We start from the raw sequence: 24,625 nt of genomic DNA, 5'->3' as shown, positions 1-24,625 counted from the left end.
TGCAGCAGCCGGGCCAAGAGCCTTGCCCAGCGTCCTCTGCCGTGGCAGCCAGACCCAGCTCCTCCCTGTAGTGGCCACAGGCAGCTCTTCCAGTAAGTACTCTGTGTGCAAGTTTCTTTTTATTTGGGGGCAATTTAGCCTCCCCAGTATATTTTGTAAGGTTTTTCTGCAAAGAGTCCCTCAAGTTTGAAGAAAGATTTGTTTACCCTCCATGTGACCCCGATCTAGGAATTTAGCTATCCACAGATAGATGTTAACAAGTCAGGGTAGACAACAAAAGGGGAGGGAATGGCCAAACGGAACAGAAAAGTAAGAACAATTAGCTGGCTGGGCTGACGGTCTTCCTTGAACAAAAATGCTGGTTCATTCCATGTTGCCTTGCCATCTACACCCACATACAGCAGGGGTAATCTTTGAGCTACAGCTAATGTCATTAATGGGCTATAAAGAGATGTGAGGAGGATGTATGTGGGCGTAGATGGCAAGCCAACATGGGCTCTTAATGGACCTTACACTGAACATGAGTTAGCCATGTGATATAGTAGCTAAAAAGGGCTGCATCCGCAGAAATATAGCATCCAGATCATGTGAAGTGATGGTATCATTTTACTCTGTTCTGCTTAGATCTCACCTGGAGTATTGCGTTCTGTTTTGGGCGCCACAATTTTAAAAGGATAAAGACAAGCTGAAATGTGTCCAGAGGAGGGCAACGAAGATGGTGTGGGGTCTGGAGAACAAATCCCACAAGGAAAGGCTGAAGGAGCTGGGCATGTTTAGTCTGGAGAGGAGGCAACTGAGAAGCGATACAATCACCATCTTCAAGTCCTTGAAGGGCTGTCATACAGAGAATCGTATAGAGTTGTTTTCTGTTCCACAGAAGGCTGGACCAGAACCAATGGGTTGAAATTAAATCAGAAGAGTTTTTGGCTAAACATTAGGAACCTCAGTGGAACAGGCTTCCTCGAAAGGTGAAGGGCTCTCCTCCTTCAGAGGCTTCTAAACAGAGGCTAGATGGCCATCTGATAGCAATGCTGATTCTGTGAACTTCGGGGTAGGTATTTGTGAATTTCTTGTATCGTGCAGGGGGTTGGACTAGATGACCCTGGTGGGACCCTTCCAGCTCTATGATTCTCTTGCCCACCCTCATGTCTTATTAAGAACTGAAACAGCCACACACCCACACCCAAGCCTGTTTGGCTTCTGTGATGCAATTTTTTGGAGTTGTTTTTACTGTTTTACCAGGAAAAAAAAAGTTTTTGATGCTAAAAACCACCCTATTGTTTTGACATTATAAAATAGGATGTTTTAAAAAGTAAAATAAATGAAATCAACCAGCACCCTCTTATTTAAGTATCAAGACTATTAGCTAAAAACTGTGCACATCAGCAGTTCTCTGCTTTTCAGAGAAAAGTTTTCCTCAAAACCTTAAATTACATCCGCTCTACCAACATACACAAGCTCTTAAACATTACTGGTCAACTTCTCTCTCAAGAAAATATATCTGCCCATTTTCTGAAACGTTAAAGCTTTGTATGTGAACTGAAAAAAGTTGTGACATTTTTATTTCAGTGCTGGACAAATATTAAGGAATCCTTAGGATAATCTGATGATTTCTCAAGAGTTCTGCACTTAATTTTTTTTACCTCTCCCAAAGAGAAATAGTGGCGTGGAATTTGGGAATCAGGATAAACATTCTCAAGGTACCAAGCAAAGGGCTTGCATTGCAGCTTCTGTCTTAATCCAACTCGTGATGATATGTCTCCATAATCAACCTTTGTAACTCCTGGAGAGAAAGTTATAGGCTGTTAGCTAAAAAACTGAAACAAAGTGGAAACATAATTAAACAGATTACTGCACAGAAATTATACTGCTTGAACCGGGCCAGGTCTATCCATAACTTTGAAGATGAGCTCTGCAATAATAAGACAGGATATTTTTACAACCATGGATAGTCTCACAGTGGTTATTTATACCTTTAAAAATGCAGTGATGATCTCTGTAATGCCAGCATAGACACTGTTGATTTCTTATTTATATAGCAGTTCCCAATAAAACTGCTTACAGAGTTCAATGAAGAGTAAGTAACCAGCAGCTGGAAGCCAACAAATATAGGTCCAAACAGGCCAGCTCAGAATTGACCTCAAAATTCAGAAGTTTGGTATATTTATTTAAAATCTGGTCAGATTAAATCTCCATACAGTAACTGCAGCAGCAATAATGGCACAGAGACTTTGACCAGCACGAAAATGCTGAGAATGGTGTTGCCCAATCTCATCAGATCTCAGAAGCCAAGTGGGGTCAGTACTTGGATGGGAGAAAATCAGGCTGCTTACCTGTAGCTGAGGATCTTTGAGTGGTCATCTGTGCAGCCACACACAAGAGTTCTGCACCTGCCCTCAAACCCAACCTCAGAGAACTGCAAGACTTTTGCATGCTTTTCTCCTGTGCTCTGAGAATCAGGCATCTACTGCGCATGCCTGGAGTGAGGAGAAATTACTCTCCCAGTTCCTTCCAACTGTCACCGGCTGAAAGTTGAAATGGCCGCATATAATTCTTGGTAAAGGGGATAATGAATGTTGCCATAAGGCTCAATAGGCACTGAAGCAGGCCTTGAATTCAGCAAAAGCTCACAGAAGCATAGCTTCTGAACCTTCCAGTTTGGTGTAGTGGTTAAGTGTGCGGACTCTTATCTGGGAGAACCGGGTTTGATTCCCCACTCCTCCACTTGCACCTGCTGGAATGGCCTTGGGTCAGCCATAGCTCTGGCAGAGGTTGTCCTTGAAAGGGCAGCTGCTGTGAGAGCCCTCTCCAGCCCCACCCACCTCACAGGGTGTCTGTTGTGGGGGAGGAAGATAAAGGAGATTGTGAGCCGCTCTGAGACTCTTTGGAGTGGAGGGCGGGATATAAATCCAATATCTTCTTCTATCTTCTTCTTCTTCCTGACGGTTACCCCCTCCTCCTCCTACCCACCTTGTCCATTGAATAGTAGGTACAGCTGCATAACAATTCCTGGATGAGCTCCACCATCTATTTTTCTACAAAACAACCCCTGCACTAAAGGACTATCACAGGTTGACAGGATGATGCTCTCTGTGAGAGAACAGAGGGTGGTGGCTTGGTCTTCCAGAAGGTATCCTTCTAATGGATTGTCTGGATTTGGGCTCCAATGAATTGCAGAAACTTAGTTGCAAACATGACTTCTTCAGATTGACACTGTCCCAAAGCTGCTCTGAAGTTGCTGGGAGGACTGGGACACCATCAACCGATCATCGATGTATGAGAAGATGATAATCCCATTGTCCTAGGGCCGTGGACACCACTGCCATGCATTTTGTAAAACCCTTGGGGATGTGGACAGGCTGAACAGTAGCACCATGTATTCATAGTAATCAGGCCCCACAGTGAATCTGGGATAGCAATGGTGCTGTGATCTGATGGTGATGTGGAAATAGGCATCCTGAAAATCCAGAAACGCCACCCAGGCATACTTGGGGATCAGGGGAAGGATGGATTGTAGGGTTACCATCCAGAACTTCCAGCACAGGATATAGCGCTTTAGCTTTTGTAAGTCCATAATGGGGCACTTGCCCTCATCTTGCTTTGGCACAATGAAGTATTGGGAGTAGAATCCCCACTGCTCTTCATGACGGAATGATTTGTCACCACAAAACTCTACAGCACACCACACCTGAATGATGGTGAGTATCTAGGAGTCCGAGGGGACAAATTCCCAAGCTGGGATGAAGGGATGTAACCTGGTGCCCAAAGATGGTGTGATCTAAAGAAGTGGGGGAAGGTCCAGAAAGATGGAAGAATCAAAGAGATTGGGCATTTTCGCACTGACCTTACTCCGGAGCGACGTCCCTCTTCACTGCGCAGCGTCTGCGCGGATTTCGCACCAATTGCTTCGCAGAACCCGGAAGAGCCGCAAAGTCCCGCGGCTTTTGCGTCACAAATGTAAACCGCCAAAACCCAGTTTACATTTGCGATGCAAAAGCCGCGGGTCTTTGCGGCTCTTCCGGGTTCTGCGGAGCAATTGGTGCAAAATCCGCACAGACGCTGCGTGGTGAAGAAGGACATCGCTCCGAAGTAAGGTCAGTGCGAAAATGCCCATTGCTTCTGTTGAGGAGTTTGCTTTTTGGTGGGTTGGCTTTTGTGTCTTGGCTGGCACTGTTGTTTGCCAAATGATTCTGCATTTAGGTAGGAAAAAAATCCAATACATAATAATAGGATGGGGGAGACTTGTCCTGGCAGTAGTATGCACAAAAAGGATCTCGAGGTCTTGACTAGGAGTTCATCCATAGTCGAGTGGAATAGACCACCTCCATCAAATGTTAGATTCTCTACTTTTGTCTTTATGTTAAGTTGTATGGATGTTAACCACAGCCGCACATGGTGTTGGAAAACGATGGATGAAGCCAGGGATTTTGATGAGCAGGAAATTGAATGCTGCAAGGTGTTTATCTGTTGCTTCGAGAGTAGAGACAACTCTGTGACCAGGGTAGATGCAGACGTCTGAGAGGTGTCAGAAAGTCTGGAACCAAAGCCCCAGCGCTAAAGGTCCGGAGAGTGCTGGAAGGCCGGCAGAGGAGCGCTGGCCTCCCCATGGCTTTTCCCACCAATCAACTGATCGGTGGGGGGAGGGGCCTTGAAAGAGCCCCAGGAGCTGGCGCTTCACAGGTGAGAGGGAGGAAGGGAGGGGGAGGTGCCATGGGGGGGGGCCACCAGAGTGGCAGGGAGATCGGAGGCCGCTAGAGAAGTGGTGGAGGAGAGTAGTTCTCCGAGGCTGGGTTCAAGGGCAGGCAAAGAACCCATGTATGGGACTGCACAGAGACCACAAAGATTAGCAAGGAAGGCTGTGCAGGGGAAGGCAATATCAAACCACCTCTGCTTTTCACTTGCCTTGAATGCACCTTGCTGAGAGTGCCTTAAATTGGTTGCAAATTGACAGCACGTAACTTATTTGCTTCCTTCACTGGTCAGGCTGCAAGCATGAAGGAAGAAACCGAACATGAGATTTGGATACCAGGCCCCCAATGTCGTTTCCAAGGAGGAACAGACATGGATTATTTTATTACTATAGTTGAATGATAATCTGGCATTTTCTCAGAAAAGCTAATTCAAGGCACAGGGTTAGGGATAATCCCATTTAATGTTTTTGCAGCATTGAACTATATATCCAAGAGTTCCACATAGCTGAACACTTTTTACTAAGCAATTTCAAAGGCTGGAGCATGTTTTGGCTCATTTATAACCAGTTATCAGGCTACAATTTAAACCCCAGAAAATGTAATGGCTGCCCAATCGAAATGAGATCCCTTTGCTACACAACCAGCAATAAATACTATGGGACTTAATGGTAGTCCAAATAATATGCCATTGATGGGAGTCCAAATGACAAGCCACCCCCACCCCCAGCCGCCACATTAAAGGCACTAGGTTCAAAGCATCTGGTGAGACTCACTCAACAAACTACTATCAATGACATTCAAAGTGCATTAGAACTCAAAACAGCCAAACTTCTGAAGAGAAACATCACCCCAGATCATCGCAAAACTACATGACCAACCGTAAGAGTTGGAAGGGACCTCCAGGGCCATCTAGCACAATGCAGGAAATCTTTTTGGTGCTCTTTGTCTTTTTAAAAATTATCCAAATGGAAGGAAAATCCAAGAATACGTAAGAAAAATGTATCCATCTGATTTGTATTTGTACTTCCAGTAGACGCCCCTCCCCCCAAACAAATGCAAACAGATGTTGGGGGGGAGTACAGAGTTCAGTGACAAACCTTGTTTTGCATCCAGAAGGTCCTGAGATCAATGACTGACAACTCTGGTTAAAAAGATCTCCGGTAACAGCACGAGCCTTTGGAGAGTCATTATTACTGGCCAAACAGAGCAGTAGTCCATTGTTCCCCAATGCAATTATTATGGGTGCTATGGCACCCACCAATACTTACCCCGGCACCTTCCAAACTTTTCAGAAAGTGGGCAGGGCCACACCGTAAGGCAGAGCTTGTTACTGGCCACCTACATTCAAATGAAAGGGGTTTCCATGGTTGCAACGGCAGCTGCAGATATTAGAATATCACGCATACTGGTAAACACCAGTGGTTATAGTTTCATTTCCCCTTCAGGCTTTCCTTCTTTTCACCTACCATCTTTTCTTTGATTTCTTTTTATTGCTCCTTCTGTAATTCTTCTGCTAAGCAAGGAGGGAAATATTGCATCTAACTCTGTCTCGTCAGGCCGTCGTTTGGCCCCACCTCCTGAAGCAGCCATTTTGGCATGGCATCACCCCTCTCAAAAACGCGTGCAGTAGACTGACTCCACATGCTATTTTCATGTTGATTATTTGCTCACCTGGGGAAATGATATAGAAAAAGTTCTTGAACTCATCCATCCAAACTTCTGCAAGTCGTCTGTTATTTTTATTGATAATCTGTCCTGTGCCTCCTGGGAAAGTATAAGGAGTGGCTTTTCGAAAAACATGGCCAACATGTGAACATGTCACGATTTCCAGAGTTCCACCACACTGCCAAATCTAAAAATGTCAAAACAAAGTTTGTCATTTACTTAAACAGAAATTATCAGCACATTTTTCAGTACAGCAGCCAAGCCAAAGATATATGTCTTAAAAGCCTGCATTTAATTTATAAAAATTGAATGTATATTTAATTTTATTTATTTATTTATTTGTCATTTATATCCCGCCCTTCCCACCAGGTGGCTCAGGGCGGCTTACAACATATAAAATTTGACATAAAAATATAAAATTATGCATAAAAATTAGACATTCTACAATTTACATAATTAAAATCTAAACATTCACATAGTTATGTACTTAAAACATCCGAGACATACGGCGGTCTTGCAACTACACTCAGTTTCAAGTTTCAGTGCTGGTTAGTTGTAAGCCAGCCGGAAGAGGACTGTCTTACAGGCCCTGCGGAATTGAACAAGGTCAATTTATGCCTCTCACTCAGCATACCCAAGAACAGGGGTCCCCAACCCCCGGGCCACAGACTGGTACCACCCCGTGGCCTGTTAGCAACTGAGCTAAGGAACGAGGCAGAAGTGCCACACCACCCCTTTTGCCTACCTGGGACCCCGGGGAATGAAAGAGGCAGTGCGGCCTCGCTCCAAGGCTGCCTCCCCTCAGAGTGAGCAGAGCAGCCCCGCCACTCTTTTTGCTCGCCTGGGATCAGGCAGACAAAAGAGGCAGTGCGGCCTTGCAGAGCAGCATGCACCTCTTTCATCTTCCCAGGTCCTGGTCGGGTGGAAGGGGCAGCGACCTTCGCCTACCCCTCATTTAAAGACCCCCAAGTGGGGGGGGGGGCTGGGACGGGGCACGGGCCTGGGGCGGCAAAAAACCCAGCACTCCACCACCACCGGTCCATGGAAAAATTGTCTTCCACAAAACCAGACCAAGCTCTTGCTGAGGAGCTGACAAGGGGCCATAGGAGGCTGAGACCCACCCCAGCTCATGGCAAAGAGCTTGAAGGAGCCATCAGTCTGGCAAGGCCCTGAAACTGCAGTCCCACCCTGCAACCCAGATGGGTGTCAGGGCCTAAATATGGGGGCAGGGCCAATCAGGAGAGGGAGAAACAAGGGGGTGGGCACTGGGATGGGGAGAATAAAAGAGGAGTGAACCAAGTGTCCTCAGGCACATCCCAATGCAAGGGCAGGGCGTTCACCAAGGGCAGGCAAGCCTGTAAGGCTATGCCAAGGCACTTCAACCAGAAGAAGTCAGCAAGAACAATGGCTACCAGCAGGCATCCCCCAGGTGAGAAGTTGTGGTGTGACATATTTTTAAAGGCATTCAGGCTGCAATTCAAAACCAATATCCTAAACATGCAGTCTGTGGCCACTGGATAATAAATGATGCCTGCTGAACATTACAATCAGCTCCCTGATTTCAATCGCTGCTCAGTCCCTGCGTACACAGATGCAGGGAAATGGCCACACGTGACCTGCAGTTTTGATTCTAAGAGGTGTCAAGAACATATTTTGCACTGTTACCAGAAAGTGCTATGCCCCTCTGATCTCCAAATTTACCCACATAGTACATTGCTGAAGCATACCATTCACTGTTGACATCTGCCCCTTGGCAATGTTCATAGATGCCTGCGCTGGAAGAATCACTCTGAAAACTACTGTGAAACACTAACATATAGAATCCAAAGTTATATGTTTACCCGAAATGAAATCTCTAGATTTTCTCCTCCCCATATATCCATTCCAGCATCATATGTTCCGATTTCCTGAAAATAATCCCTGTCTATGGAAAAAAGGCCTCCTGCCATTGTAGGGGTTCTGAAAGAAAGCACAAAGTTTTAAATTCATGGTGAGATAGATGGTGTGGCATAGCACCCTGCCTAAGACTGCACACCGGGGAGTTCTGCGGTGAAACCTTTAAGTGACCCAGCTCATGAGGTAGTTTAGGCAAATCACTACCCCTGCAACCTACTTACAGGGATGCTGTAAGGAGGACAGACAGAACCAAGTGTTTTGAATTCTCTTTCATACTCAGGATCCAGAGCCCCACCTTCCCTCCCACTCCACTCCATCATGACAGTGACATGCAAACACCTCCGGTCAAAGGTCACGTCTCTTGACTGCAGGAAGTATGTGTCAGGGGAAGGTGGCCTGGTTGTGGAGATGAGGGGTGTGCCATCCATAAACTTCCAGAAGTGACTGTGAGCCACCAGGTGAGGAGAGGAGAGTGGATTTATACCCCCGCCCTTTGCTCAGAGCAGTTGATAATCTCCTTCCCTGCCTTTCTCCACAACAGACACCCTGTGAGGTAGGTGCGGCTGAGAGAGCTCAATGAGAACTGCTCTGGAGAAAACAGCTCTGTGAGAACTGTGGCTGACCCAAGGTCACCCAGCAGCTGCATGTGAAGGAGTAGGGGAATCAAACCCGGTTCTCCAGATTAGAGTCCACTGCTCTTAACCACTACACCAAACTGAGAATAAGGGAAATAATTTTCCTGCCCTGAGGATCCCCCAAGAGGGAGAGCTAGGCCCATGGCACAAGTGAGCCCTTTAAGATTTATGTAGCTATTTATTAATGTTGATCCTGTGTTCAACTTCGTAATGCTAAAGAGGAGGCAATACATTTTATTTAGCTGTTTCTTAAAGTTAATCTTTAATTTGATCTAAGAAGGAATGGCAGATAATCTTCCACCAAAATAATACCAACTTCATTTGTTGTTGTGTCTTATACGACCTTGCCAAAATGTACAGCCATTATCTCACAAGTGTGTTTTGGATCACTTGCCTAAACAGGAGCCCACACACACACACCCCCGCTTGCCACACACTGCTTTCAACATTCGAGGGCGTTTCAAGAGCAACTTGTACTATGGAATGGGAAGTTACTGAAAGTGAACCTAAAGGACTCTTTGGATCTCAGCTCGTATTTATAGTTAATATACTCTGAGTCTGGAAAAGAACACTGACCAAAAGGGAAGCTACCCTGAAAGTTAATCATATGATTTCTGAAACAAAAAACAAATGAAACTACAGTGGTAAGCAAGACACAACTCCTGGAAAGTTAAAAAGCTGCTTTTTCACATATTTATACCACACTCTGACATGCGATAAGATCTGAAGAACAGCTTCAGGCACTATCTGAGACTTTGAATTATTCATTTTTGTACCATAATACAGTGTGTGTGGTGGTGGTGGTAGTGTGGAGTCTAATGCTCAGACAATTCTTGAAAGTCTCGTGAGATTTTTAAATGCTTCGCCACAAGGCATGAAGTGCTTCTGACTAAGAAATACAAGCGTCGCTAGGCACACAGAGTTCTTTTAATCCCAGCCAGATAAGCGGCGAGCCAATGTGCAGCAGTGATGAGAGTGTTGGATTATGATCTGGGAGACCCAGGGTCAAATCCCTGCTCTGCCATGGAGATCTGCAGGGTAACCTTCGGCCAGTCACACACTCTCTGTCTACCTTTGCTGTAAGGATAACATGGAGAATAGGGGAACATTTGCTGACTTGCATACAAACATCTTCATGGTAACCAAAGGGTTATTGACAGAACTGGAGCTTTCCATAGGGAATGAAAGTTAAACAGAAGTGATCAAGATCAAAGTGTTTCCTCAGCACTCTTATTGCACCCATGCAGCCTGGAGGGAAGTTTGCAGCTGTACTGCAAAGAGGAAAACAGCTCCTGCAGCCCCGTTTACAACACAGCAAGTTCCTCAACACTGCATTGAGCCTCGCTTTAAGCTGGGCAGCTTTCTTTCCTTCCCTCCTGGTGCATTCTTTTAAGATGAGCTTTGCCCCCACCTGCAATTGACGCCCTGAACAGACCAGTGTTCTACCATTAGCATTGAATAATGAAAAAGGACCAAGATGATCTGAAGCAGTCTTCACCCCACACAATGCAAGGAGGTGCTGGGAGAGGGGGCAGAAGTCAGGAACCTAAGTGAACACTTCTGCTGGCACTTCAGTTTCCTTGACTCCAACCCACTAGTTTGAAACTGATCTCCAATATCCAACTGTAAATACCCAAACTTAGGGGACAGATTTCTACAGGAAGCACCCTGAAGGGCAAATGAAGAAGCTTGCCATAGAGCAGTGATCCTACGTGGAAGGGACACCTCAGTGTTTAACTCTCAGGCACTCTGGAAGGCTTGTGAGTTCTCCCCATTTCAGCAGGCTTGCTGGGATATGCCTTAACGTACTTACTTTTCTCAGTTATTCAGATAACTGCTTAATGATAACATAATGACTTCATGCCGAAGTCAGCTGAGGAATTAAGTATCACTGTAAGTCATGGCAGCCCAGGAGTGGAGATTTCACTACCAGCCTTCGACGGGGCACCAGTTATGATGACAAAGGTTGAGAGCTTTCGGATGCTTCTGGATCCCTCTTTAACAATGGAGGCCCAGGTAGCAGCCACGGCCAAATCAACCTTTTACCATCTTCAGCTGATAAGGCAGTTGGTCTCCCTCCTCAAACGTAACAAGAGCGACAGTGAGCCATGCTACAGTCACCTCCAGACTGGATTACTGTTATGCCCTCTACATGGGGCTGCCCTTGTCTCAAACCCAGAAGCTTCAACTGGTGTGGAATGCTGCGGCTAGACTGCTCTTGGAGCTCTCCTTGTGGGAGCACAATCAGCCTGTGCTGAAAGGGCTGCCCCTGTTACCTATTGCATACTGGATTTGTTTCAAAGTACTGGTTCTTACCTTTAAAGTCCTATATGGCCAGGGACCTGCATACCTTCGGGACCACCTTTCCGCAGACATTCCCCAGAGAGTACTTTGGTTGGGGTGTCAAAACCTTCTCTCAATCCCCAGCCTTAGAGGCCAGGCTGAAGATGACCAGAGCCAAGGCCTTCTCTGTGGCAGCTCCACACACGTGGAATGAGCTTCCAGAGGATGTTAGGGCCCTGCAGGATGTTGCTCAATTCCGCAGGGCTTGTAAGACCGTGCTTTTCTGCAAAGCCTTTGACTATTAAGACTGGAGACTGCCACGTCGAAGGAAATGAACTGAATCATCATGAAGCACAGATACGATCTTATGTCTTCATGGAACATCCGGATGCAATCAGTTGAAGTCATGAAATTAGATTTGAAAAGACATGCTGTCTTCTGCCATCATTAAAGATACCATCATCTTAAGATTTCTGATATAGCACCTGTGTTCTCTAATGTTTTATTGTGTTATGCTTATATTTGTTTTAAATTGATTTTATATAGAGTTTTACTGATCTGTAAGCTGCCCTGAACCTGCTTCAGTGGGGAGGGCAGGATATAAATCAAATCAATAAAAAATAGACCTGGGCTGCATTCAAGCATCACTTTTATCTACTATTAAGCCAGGATATGCATGGAGGGACAGTGGCTAAGTGGTAGAGCATCTGCTTGGTAAGCAGAAGGTCCCAAGTTTAATCCCCAGCATCTATAATTGCCAGTTTGGTGTAGTGGTTAAGTGTGCAGACTCTTATCTGGGAGAACCGGGTTTGATTCCCCACTCCTCCACTTGCAGCTGCTGGAATGGCCTTGGGTCAGCCGTAGCTCTGGCAGAGGTTGTCCTTGAAAGGGCAGCTGCTGGGAGAGCCCTCTCCAGCCCCACCCACCTCACAGGGTGTCTGTTGTGGGGGAGGAAGGGAAAGGAGATTGTGAGCCGCTCTGAGACTCTTGAGTGGAGGGCGGGATATAAATCCAATATCCTCATTTACCTCACAGGGTGTCTGTTGTAGGGGAGGAAGGTAAAGGAGATTGTGAGCTGCTCTGAGACTCTCCAGAGTGGAGGGTGGGATATAAATCCAATATCTTCATCTACCTCACAGGGTGTCTGTTGTGGGGGAGGAAGGGAAAGGAGATTGTGAGCTGCTCTGAGACTCTCCGGAGTGGAGGGCGGGATATAAATCCAATATCTTCATCTACCTCACAGGGTGTCTGTTGTGGGGGAGGAAGGGAAAGGAGATTGTGAGCCGCTCTGAGACTCTTTGGAGTGGAAGGCGGGATATAAATCCAATATCTTCTTCATCTTCTTCTTCATCTCCAACTAAAAAGGATCCAGGCAAGTAGGCATGAAAAACCTCAGTTTGAGACCCTGCCAGTCTGAGTAGACAATACTGACTTTGATGGACCGAGGGTCTGATTCAGTATAAGGCAGCTTCTAACTACTAACTGGGTCTGTGCATATCTCACTCTCCTCCAATTGAGAGTCTCTGTGTGAGAAGGGAGTACAGTAATTTATGAGAGATTTATGAATGCAGGAGCAAAGGCTAACTGGAGTTAAGCCAGGATTCCAATGGTTTAGGAGTAGGGGTAAAGGTAGTCCCTTGTGCAAGCACCAAGTCAGTAATTATCCATACAAGAAAGGAAAAGAAGGGTTTGCAGGCAACCCTGGCAATAAACCAGGGTCACACACACCATGTTTCATGCCAGGTAAGGGGAGGGATGGTGGCTCAGTGGTAGAGCATCTGCTTGGGAAGCAGAAGGTCCCAGGTTCAATCCCCGGCATCTCCAAGAAAGGGTCCAGGCAAATAGGCGTGAAAAACCTCAGCTTGAGACCCTGGAGAGCCACTGCCAGTCTGAGTAGACAATACTGACTTTGATGGACCAAGGATCTGATTCAGTATAAGGCAGCTTCATATGTTCATATAGGTTCAGGTAAAACTGACAACTGAATGCCGTCCCAGACATCATCAGCATCTGCACAAAAGCAACTGATTCATTTAGCAGCAGATATTGATAAACAGATGTACACATTTCAATAGATTAGGTTCTCTCACCTGACTGGAAGGGTCCTATCACCTTTCCTTCGGTCCATTTCTCTCTGGGGAACAGGATACCATCGGAAATTCAACTTCCAGTTGAATCCACCATAAGTCATATCAGAACCTGCCATATATTCAAAGGTATCATCGCTGATGACATCAATTATAGGACAAACTACCGTTCTCCTAAAGACAGAAGAAGATAAATGGATCAGAGCAGAAATACAAGAATATAAAGTATTATCTACGAGACATCACAGAACAGCAGCCATACAACTATCGGCACCCTTGCTCATTTAAAACATTTATACACCACTTCTCCAGAGAATCTGCTCCAGGCAGCTGACAAACTAGCACATGACAAACAGTGCAATACTTTGCAGAGATACCCCAGTCTAGGCCTACTGACTTCCATGGGCTTAGAACAGAGCATAGGATTGCACTGAAAAACATAAACCATTTTAAAATCATCAATATTGATTATGAAAAATCAAATAATAAAACCACAGAATATTTAGCAGCCTTGTAACACTCAGATACTATTTCCAGTGTTCCCTCCAAGCTGAGTTAGTGTGAGCTAGCTCACAGTTTTTTAGCCTCCGGCTCACACATTTTTGTCTTAGCTCAGGAAAAATGACCCCTGAGAAAATTAATTTATGCAGCAGTTCACAACCTTAATGCCAAGTAGAATTTTTGCTCACAAAATTCCACAGCTTAGAGAGAGCATTGACTATTTCTACACTCTCTCAGCACAAAGGATCACTACACCTTTGTCATTTTATAGAAGGACATGTCTGCTTAGATCATATTCAATGTTCATCAGCGCAAGTATTCTCTATGACAGAGGTGGCCAAACTTGCTTAACGTAAGAGCCACAAAGAATAAATGTCAGATATTTGAGAGCTGCAAAACATGAACAAATATCACTGACCACTGTTTGCATCAATATGCATTTCTCTGCCTTGACACCTGATTTAGTGAATACAATTCCTACAAGAGCTATGAAACTAAGGGGGAACCCTGCACCGCCCTCTTTAATTCCATCCCTCCTTCCAGTGGCTGCCCTGGCTCTTGCATTCTCTTTCCCCATTCTAAGTCTCTGGGTGACCTCTGTAGTGGAAGAGCTTGCAAGTCTGCCAATTTCTCCCTCGTTCCTCACTTCACACCCAGTGGAAATAGTGGCCTACCTATGATCAGTGCTCAGAGGCTGACTGAGGTCCTGATGCTAAGCATGCTTACTTGAGAGTAAGCCTGCATTAAGTTCCTCGGCCTCCAGTATGTGTGAAAGAGCCACATGTGGCTCCCGGGCCACAGTTTGGCCACCCATTGCTCTGTGAAAGATATAAAGTTGTGTTTGGGTGGTGGGCGTGCCCCAAAACTTCTGAATATTGGGATATGTTAGTTTATTTCAAAAATGTCATTTAGAATCCCCAAAAAAATCAAACAGGTATCATCAGGTATCCTACTAGAACTGAGTAAAGATAGGATAATTGAGTATATTGCAAAAAATCATTTGTACAAGGCACTGGAAATAGTATATAATTCCAGAACAGCGGGAGTACATGTGAAAAGTATTGATGACTGAAATGAAGAAGTTAACATGTATTAGAAAAGCACAACTCGATGAAAGGGAATGTGGAGGTATCACTGGACTGTACAAATACACTCCACAGCAAGTATTCAATGTATTGAGAGTTTGGTACATGGGAACGGATATATGAGGTATGTTCTAGTACATTTAAGTAAACAGAAGATGATATGTTCAGTAAACCACACAATACTGAGCACTTGAAACAAATTTAGACTGACCAGTCAAATCTATCATTCCTACTACATAGTTAAGAAAAGATAGATAGATGATAGATAGATAGATAGATAGATAGATAGATAGATAGATAGATAGATAGATAGATAGATGATAGAGAGATGATAGATAGATAGATAGATAGATAGATAGATAGATAGATAGATAGATAGATAGATAGATAGATAGATAGATAGATAGATAATTTTATTTATATCCCGCTCTCCCCGCCGGAGCAGGCTCAGGGCGGCTAACAACATCGTTCAAATTCCATTATACAAAAGACAAAGTTACATTTAACATTAAACATTAACATTAAAATTCTGATAAGTTTAAAATTAATTAATTTAAATTGATAAAAGTGCTAATGCTATTTGTTCTTTTATGATGGCGGTAATCATTAGCGGTAAAAGGACAGGAAAGGTCACCTCTGTGCAAGCACCAGTCGTTTCCGACTCTGGGGTGACGTTGCTTTCACAACATTTTCACGGCAGACTTTTTACGGGGTGGTTTGCCATTGCCTTCCCCAGTCATCTACACTTTCCCCCCAGCAAGCTGGATACTACATAGTTAAGAGTATGTCAAAAACAAAGACTTAGTACAATTTTAAACCAATGCATATTTGACAGGGACAAATGTGACAGTTACAACACGCAAGATTAAAGCTCAAGATAATCAGATGCAAAAGTGTTACTACTCTAAATAAGATTCAGGTGTGTCACCGTGTTGATCTGAGGCAGCAGAACAAAGTTTGAGTAGAGCAGCACCTTTAAGACCAACAAAATTTTATTCCTGGAGTAAGTGTGCACATATGAAAGCCTAGAGCTGGAATAAAATGTTTTTGGACTAAAAGCTGCCACTTGACTCCAACTTTGTTCTGCTTTAACCAAGATATTTGTAAGAGATGGTATTTATTTTCCACGGCCACACCTGCAGCAATGGTTTATAAGCAAAGCAGCTCTCATGATAATAGTAATGCACCGCTATAGACTCCAGAGAGTATTTTATAGCTTCCCAGCTGCACGTGCCCTAGACATCCACAAATGATGACCAAGCTCTGCTTAGGTGTCATGTCCTTTTGTGAGAACCCATTACAAATTTCTGAAACTAAGCTTCCAAAGAAGCAAGTTACACTTTACCAGTAACAACTTCGCTAAATATTCCACAGCAGCCTTTAATACGTTTTATTACATAACCACCTGTCGGCTTTTATCCGTGCTAACAGAGGTTCCAGCCATCCTACTGTACATTCACAATGAGCATCTAGGAATGTGATGACTTGGCCTTTCGAGGCAGCGGCGCCTTTCAACCTGGCTCGAATCAATCCAGAACGCTGCTCCATTCGAATCACATAAACTGGTACTTTTAACTTCTTCACATAATTCTCCAAGGGTCTCTTCAAAAAGTCTGAAGAATGAAGGAAAATGGAGAAAAGTTATGCATTCAAGCAGCAAGATGGCCAGTATGTCTTACACTGATCTCCATTAGTCTAAATCACCTTTCAAACAAATTTTTCAGAAAGACAGGATTATCCAGATTCTGATTCCTCTCACCTCAAGGGTCACAAAGGTGTGTTGACTTCTATTCTTTCCCTTCCCTACAAGAGAGAAGAGCTGGCAAAACTTGTGGTCAAGGCTGCCAGTCTACATCTGTTGCTTCTATACATTTGTGTATGCATTTTCACAAGTTTCCACATCATTTTTTTTAATGAGTGGGGACTCAAACACTGCTGATTGTTTTTAGTTTGTTCCTCTTCTTTCCCCTTAAAACTATGTATAATGCTTTCTGGGCCACAAATTACGGAGTTGCAATCCAGCAAGTTAAAAATGTTTGGGTATTTTTTCTCTCCCCCGCAGCTTTCTGTCGCCTTCCACTACTCTTCTTTTCACCACTCACAAACCCTCCTATCATCTCCCCTCCCGACCATGATTCAAATTCTCCTTTCTCCTCCTATGACCAATTAGTTAACTCTCTTTACATTACCTTTTTACTTGCCTGAAGCTGGTCTCCAGCCCTTTCCACCCAAATTTCCCCTTCATCCTTCTTGCCTCTTCAAGTGCTTCATTCAGTTTGGTGTAGTGGTTAAGTGTGCAGATTCTTATCTGGGAGAACTGGGTTTGATTCCCCACTCCTTGACATGCAACTGCTGATGTGATCTTGGGTCAGTCATAACTCTCAGCTATAACTCTTTCAGAGCTGTTCCACTCAAGAGCAGTTTCTGTCAGAGCTCTCACAGCCCCACCTACTTCACATGGTGTCTGTTGTGGGGAGGGGGAAGGGAAAGGAGATTCTAAGCCGTTCTGATGGGTAGTGGAGGGTGGGATATAAATCCAATCTCTTCTTGCCACCCCCATTCCATTGCCGTTTCTCATTCCCTCAGACCGTCCCCTCCAACTTACCAACCAATACTGCCCCCCTGACATTTCCTGTGTAGCATTTGAGGTTGCTTAGGCAACCGAAAGGGCTGAGTATAACATGAAGCTGAGACCATCTGCTGTGACTCTCGTCCACATCAATTTTTGAAGCAGACAGATTCATGTGGCTCCCACCCACTTTTAGCCCCTCTCCTGTTCCAGCTATGTTGGCCTTGGTTCTCATCCTCCCCACTCCCCCCACTTTTTATGCAATCCCTTTGACCTCCCCCCCCTCTTGTTCAAACTCCTACATTCCTTCCCTCCTCTCTTTGTCCCTTTCCACTCTCTCCAGGGGTGGCCAACGGTAGCTCTCCAGATGTTTTTGCCTACAATTCCCATCCGCCCCAGCCAGCATGCTGGCTGGGGCTGATGGGAGTTGTAGGCAAAAAACATCTGGAGAGCTACCGTTGGCCACCCCTGCCTGCTTACTTGCTTACTTTCCCCATGCTGGCTCTCCGCCCCGCCCCCCAGCAGTCCTCATGGTGCCTCCCTTCTTTCCCCCACTAGTGCTTCCTCCCTTAAACACACATTTTTTTTTTTAAAGGTACCAGTTTTCCAGCATGATTCACACAAACATCTTTTATTTGTTACTCTGGGGAAGGTATGGATTAAACCTTCTAATTTTAAAAAATGTTTTATATTTTTCTGCAAGCCTGAAGTTTTCTCAGCTCTCTACCTCTTGTGGATTTTTTCCCACACAAGAGCTGCATTTGGCTGCTGAACATATAAAGATGTTTCATACTGAATCAGATCACTGGTCCATCAAGCTCAATGCTGTCTACTCAGAGTGGCAGCTCTCCAAGGTCTCAGACGGATGTCTTTCACATCACCTCCTACCTCATCCTTTGTAAATAGAGAAGCCAGAGATTGAACCCAAGATGTTCTGCATGCCAGGGTGATGCTTTATCACTGAGCCACATCCCCTCTCCAAAGCTGGAGCTGGATGTCAGATATAAGACCCCACATGAGAAGAAATAGTGATGTCTCCCATAAAGCTTAGAAAACGACCTTCTCCAACTAAATACAAATTTTAGAAATAAACAATCAGGAAGTGCAGCATTTAAGTTAGTTTGAGCACGGCTCTACTAAAATACCTTCAAGGTAGTTATTTGGATAGCCACTGTTGGACCTAGTAGTAAAAGTCAGGAAGGTAATATGAATACTATATTAATGGTTCACCTTTGGCACAAGAACTTTAGAGTTCATCAGATCACAGGGCATGCCCTTATTTATTTAAAATTTTTGTCTCCCTTCCCAATGGCCGGGTTCAGGGCAGTTCACAGCAATTTGCATTTCAGAAATAAATAAAATCAAACAAGATGGCATCAAATCTGAGTGGTGCCTTTATCTCACAGGGAATGAGAGCAGAAGTGGGAGTGCCAGATGTAAATTATAGCTGTCCTCAACCAAATACCTGGTGAAACATCTCTGGCCCTGCAGGCTCTGTGGAACAGTAGTAATTCCCGCAGGGCCTGGATGAAAACTGGTAAAGAGTTCCAACCAGGTTGTGGCCAGAATGGAAAAAGCCCTGGCCCGAACTGAGGAAAGCTGTATCTCTCTCGGGCTGGGACCACCAGCAGATGGCATTCACTAGAGAACAAGGCCACCTCTTGGGGGTGGTCCTGGAGTTACATTGGTCCCTGGCCATTAAGGGCCTTAATACCAGCACCTTGAATTTGATCCCGTCCTCCACCAGAAGCCAATGCAGCTCCTGCAGAACGAGAGATGTGAACTGTGCATGGGGTCCCCGTAAGGATCCAGGCCCCAGCATTCCACACCAGGTGGAGTTTTCAGGTCAGTCTCAAGGGTAGGCCCACACTGAGTGAGTTACAGTAATCCAGCCTGGAAGTGACTGTTGAGTGGATTACAGTGGCCAGATAAGGGCGAGACAGGTAGGGGGCCAGCTGCCTGACTTGGTGTGGTTGGTAAAATGCCTGCCTACCAACATTGGAAAGGGGGCCTCTACTGACAGCAAGGTGTCCAGGATCACCCCCAAGCTTTGGGCAGCTGGTGCCAGCTTCAGGGGCACACCATCCAAAGCTGGGAGTTGGGGCTTCACACCAATATCACCCCGACCAAGCCACAGAACCTCCGTCTTAGAAGGATTAAGCTTCAACCAGTTCTGCTTTAGCTATGCCACCATGGCCTCCAATCCCTCAGCCAGATTAACTGGAATAGTATCTGGCCAGTCACCCAACAACAGATAAAGCTGAGTGTCACCATCATATTGATGGCAACCCAGCCTGAAGCTCCATGCCAGCTGGGCAAAGGGAAGCGTGTAGATGTTAAATAACATGGGGGAGAGGACGGTTCTCTTAGGCACATTACATATCAGGGGGTGCCTAGGGGACATCCTCTCTCCCAGAGCCACCCCCTATCCCCAACCTTAGTGAAACAAGGAAAGCCACTTCAGGATAGTCCTGCATTGGAAAAGTGGTGGGTCAGAAGATCATGTTCAACCATGTCAAATGATGCTGTGAGATCAAGCAACAACAGCAGCGCTGATCTGCCTTGATCCAGCTGTCTACAAAGTTCATCAGTATGGGTGACCAACACCATCTCCGTCCCATGGCTGGGGAAGAAGCTGGACTGGAATGGATGAAGTGCTGATGTGTCATCTAGGAAACTCTGAAGCTGTTCAGCAACCACTTTCTTAATTACCATGCCTAGAAACGATAAGTTCGAAACTGGGTGGTAATTGGAGGGATCACGAGAAACCAAAGTTGGCTTTTTAAACATTGCAACAAACTATGGCCTCTTTCAGGGTCTTCGGAAAGAGATTAATTATGTCCACTAGAGGGGCCCATATCCCATCCCCACCCACTTTCAGTAGCCAGGAGGGACACAGGTTCAAGCGGCATGAGGTTGGCCACATGGCACCCAGAATCCTATCAACATCACCCAGCAAGAAGAGCTGGCTGAAAGAAACAAAAACTGAATCTCTCTCCTTGAAATCAAGAGGCCTTAAAAGTCTTATCAGCTGGATCATTTCTCTTGTTAAACTAGCTTTCAGGCATCAAAGCTGGTAACAGCCAAGGAAATGGCTTAATCTTTTTAACATTCACTATGTGCAGTGTATTGCAAAAGAGCTAAATTACAGTTTTTCATTAAAAAAACACTAGTCTGCCTTCTGCTTCACCTGCTTCTCTTTGACTCAGGCTGGTGACTTCTTCCATATGCAATCAGCAGCCGATCTGCATTCATCCACAGTTTTCATGTAAATGAAAAATTAACACTTCTAAAATTATGTTCAGAGAAAGATGTCTTATTTTCTTAATGTTTCACTTCCTGGTGTGAAAGTGTAATTTTATGCAAATTAACTTTCCTAGGAACGTCACATGAGACACACAGAGAGCTTCAGGCAAAGCCGAATGTTTGCTTCACTCGATTCAACTGACTGATGATAGAATCAGAGACATTCTCGCCAGCTTGGGAAATTATTTTTGTAGTAGTCTGATTCTCTCTCTCTACAAACAGAATATTTAACCAACATCTGAATAAAGTTTGCACTGACCGAATGCATCTATCAGTTTGATTAAATTCAAAACAGAGACTTTCTGGGATAAAAATTCCATACCAATCAAGGAAACCGCTTCAAGGAAAATTTAATTTTGAATAACAGCAAGCTACTGGAAGAGGAGCAGGTACACAAAATCTCCTGGTTTTGAGATGGATCTCAAAAATTGCAAGAGGAGTGATGATCCCAACATGAATTTTAGCTGTCTCCTCTCATTTTGCAGTCCCCTGCATTCCTTAGAGTCACTCCTAAGGACCTTCAGGAGAGGGACCCTTGTGGACAGCATTTAATGTGCTGTGGAAAGCTGCAGGAGAAAGGAGGAATCAATGGATATCATCCCCACCAACCCTTGCACAAAACACAACTCGTGTTTATCAGCCTTGTAACTATGCCAACAGAAGCCTGAATTTGTGCAGCACAAGCAATCAATGCTAAACTCTTACCTCTTTCACTAGCATCATCGACCAGTATAATTTCTTCTAGCATTTGTCGTGGGGATCGATTTATGACACTGTGAACAGTTCGCAAGAGAGTGCTCCAAGCTTCATTGTGAAAGACAATGACAACACTTGTTGTAGGCAGGTTGTCAGGATACACCTTTGTCTTGCACCTAAAAATGCACAAAGCAAACAAGCTTGTAATACAAAGCAAACAAGCTTGCATTGTAGAGTCATATTATTTTATTTATAACGTTTAAATCCCACTTTTCTAATAAGCTCAGACTAGCTAACAAATGTTAACATAGCCTATTAAAATAAAACACATCATCAGTACAAAAAGATTCAGTGCCACTCAGACCTAGACATCCAGTAGAAATTTCTGTTTCTTAAAGAAAGCCATACTGGGATAAGCCAAGTCTGACATGCTTTCCCGAGGCATCAGGTAAATCTTTCTACACAAGTGGACAACTCACTGAGAAAGCCTGTTTTCTGACCAACCCAGCCAGATTACCTGGAATAAGGAAACAAATAAAAGAGCAAAACTGAGCACACACAAATGCTTTCAAAGGGAGAAATGGCCCTTAAGATGTGTGTACCACAAGTCAAAGATGTAACCTCGGTTAAACCCAGAAGTAAATTTGGTGGCCAATGCAATTGTTTCAGCCTTCAGGATTTTGGCAATTTAATGACAATATTTTCTAATTATTCCTACCACAGAATCCAATTCTTCCAAGTCTGTAAAAGCTATGACAAAAATGCCGCAATATATGGTGGGAGAGGCCAGTTATTCTCATTTCACCAAAAACAAACACTAAGCCTCTAATCCTAACCTAATTTCCCCACAATTTCATTTTTTAACTTCTTAACCTACATAAAACTGGAGACATAGTATTTTTGGAAATTCTGAAGCCATGGGAAAAACATGGCACTGTGTTCCCACCCCCCTCCAGGAAAAAAATGGAAATTTAGGGAAAAGTTGAACTATATTCAGTATTTACTTTGGTATCACACTGAAACTTATTATTAACTGAACAAAGTAGGAGTCCAGTAGCATCTTTAAGACCTTTAAGGTGCTACTTGACTCCTGCTTTGTTCTATTGCTTCAAACCAACACGGCTGCCCACCTGAACACATTATTTATACTGTAATTAACCATATAAAATGCACTATTTAGTATCTTTACAAATTGAAAAGTATAAATGTCTTTGTTTTCTATACGAAAAACGGCAAGTATACTCAATACTTGAGAAAGAATTCCAAACTGTTGCACCCTCAACTACCATAACATGTGTACCCCTTTAAAGTTCATCATGTGAGAGGGAGGAATAATGAAAGCCAAAGGTAGAAACTGAAAGAAGGTACATTATTTGGATAGAAATGCTCTCATACATACCATACCATACCAAACCTTTAATGGCATAATAGATTCAGATAAAAATACACCGAATATAAAAATTTAAACATTGGAGATAAAATCAAGATAAAACCGAGCTTACAGATGCATTCAAACATGGTCAGAATCAAATTTAAGGATGTCAGCCAGAAATTTTGCCACAGCCTCACTAACCACCCCCTCAGTATCACTCAATAAATAATAACAGGGTGGCAGAATGGACAAATCTGGAGAAAAAGAAAGCTTGCCAAATAAATCTTTACGGAGGTTATGGTATAAAGAACAATCAAGCAATATATGCTGGATTGAGGGGTATTTGCTCCACAGAAGCAAAGTCTGTCGGCTAAAGGGACTCGCTGATATCTCCCTTGTAAAACTTTGGAGGGAAACGCGTTTAGTCTAGCCAACATAAATGCCCTGCGATGACTTGGAGTGGTTAGGTCTGATAGATAATTGGGCATTTTGCCACAAAAAGCATAAAGACCTAAGGAAGCTGGAGAGCAAATATAAGGGTCAGTTGGCCATAATTTCGTATCCTCCGATTCCCATAGTCTCAGTTTAAGACATCTGAAGATATATGACTCATCAGCGGTAGAAAAATCATCTACCTCTAACCCCAATTGATTGAGTTTAGACAGAAACACTGCTGTCCAGGATGAAATATATGGGTCTCTTTTCATACAATCAAGAAGGCTGTTGGGATCTGTTCTAAAATGAATTTTGAGCCAGAATTTAAACACTGCAATCCAGGCTTTTGTCTCCACCAAAGACTGACCCACTTCAGAGCAGAGAGCAAAGTAGGACACACATTTTGGCAAACCAAGAATTTGTCTAAAGAATGAGGCTTGAATGCCCTCCACTTTCCTGGTAAAAGCTGAGATTTAAATAGGGATACCATAGAGGATTTGGGCAAGCGTTTTGGCTTTGAACACTTTAATAGCTGCTGGAACTAATTGGTTGCCCCTTGCAAAGAAAAACTGTTTAATTTGAGCAGCTGAACATTTAGCTAAGTTGACGGTGTTGTTACGATGTGAAACCTAGCTTAACTTGTGGTTAAAAGTGATCCCCAAGTATTTAAAAAAATTTGTTTGCTCGATTGTTGAATTGCCAATAAACCATCTCTGTGGGCGCCAGCAGTTTGAAAAGACAACTACTTTAGATTTGGTGTAATTGATAGTAAGTGAATTACAATTACAGTAGTCATAAAAGGCATTCAAATACCTTTGCAGGCCCACTCTTGTACAAGAGAGGATGGTAGTGTCATCGGCATAAAGTAATAAGGGGACCGCTCGGCCTGCAAGTTTAGGCAGATGACCGTTGACAGGGTTCAAAAATTGTGCCAGGTCAGTTAAAAATAGATTAAAAAGATGCGGGGCCAGCACGCAACCTTGTTTAACCCCCTTTAACAGTGGGATTTTACTAGTCAAGTCACCGCTAGAAGAAAATTTCGCTTGGCAAAAGGTATTAGAATGAAGTTTCCTCAAGAGAAACAGCAGACGAGGGTCCATTCCCAGGTGACCTAGCTTGATCCATAGTTGGGCTCTATCTATTGAATCAAAAGCACCCTTCAAATCGATGAAGGCAGCGTATAATTTTTTTGACCCGGTATGCATATATTTTTCAGCAGTCACAATATTGGCTACCAACGTAACACTGAAATACAGTGAACTTTTAAATAATGAGCGTTTTCGCACTCACCTTCAGCCGGCGCGACGCCCCTCTTCACCGCACAGGATCTGCGCGGATTTTGCACTTAAAGCCTCGGAGCAGCCGAAAGAGCCGGAAACTCCTGGCGCAAAAGCCGCGCAAACG

General features: G+C 44.2%; 1 protein-coding gene across 1 annotated transcript in view; it reads right to left on the bottom strand.

Moving 5' to 3' along the window:
- GALNT1 (polypeptide N-acetylgalactosaminyltransferase 1) overlaps positions 1-24,625 on the bottom strand; it is a 77,512-nt gene that overhangs the window by 8,038 nt on the left and 44,849 nt on the right. The window contains exons 3-8 of the mRNA XM_060247829.1: positions 21,424-21,590; positions 16,249-16,456; positions 13,261-13,431; positions 8,198-8,315; positions 6,363-6,543; positions 1,644-1,783 (exon numbers count right to left, since the gene is read on the bottom strand). Of these exons, the coding sequence (XP_060103812.1) occupies positions 1,644-1,783; positions 6,363-6,543; positions 8,198-8,315; positions 13,261-13,431; positions 16,249-16,456; positions 21,424-21,590 (985 nt within the window). The remainder of the gene's footprint in view (positions 1-1,643; positions 1,784-6,362; positions 6,544-8,197; positions 8,316-13,260; positions 13,432-16,248; positions 16,457-21,423; positions 21,591-24,625) is intronic.

Source organism: Heteronotia binoei, chromosome 10 (genome assembly GCF_032191835.1).
Source record: "Heteronotia binoei isolate CCM8104 ecotype False Entrance Well chromosome 10, APGP_CSIRO_Hbin_v1, whole genome shotgun sequence".
Lineage (NCBI taxonomy): Eukaryota > Metazoa > Chordata > Lepidosauria > Squamata > Gekkonidae > Heteronotia > Heteronotia binoei.
This window is presented reverse-complemented; position numbering and strand designations above follow the sequence as displayed.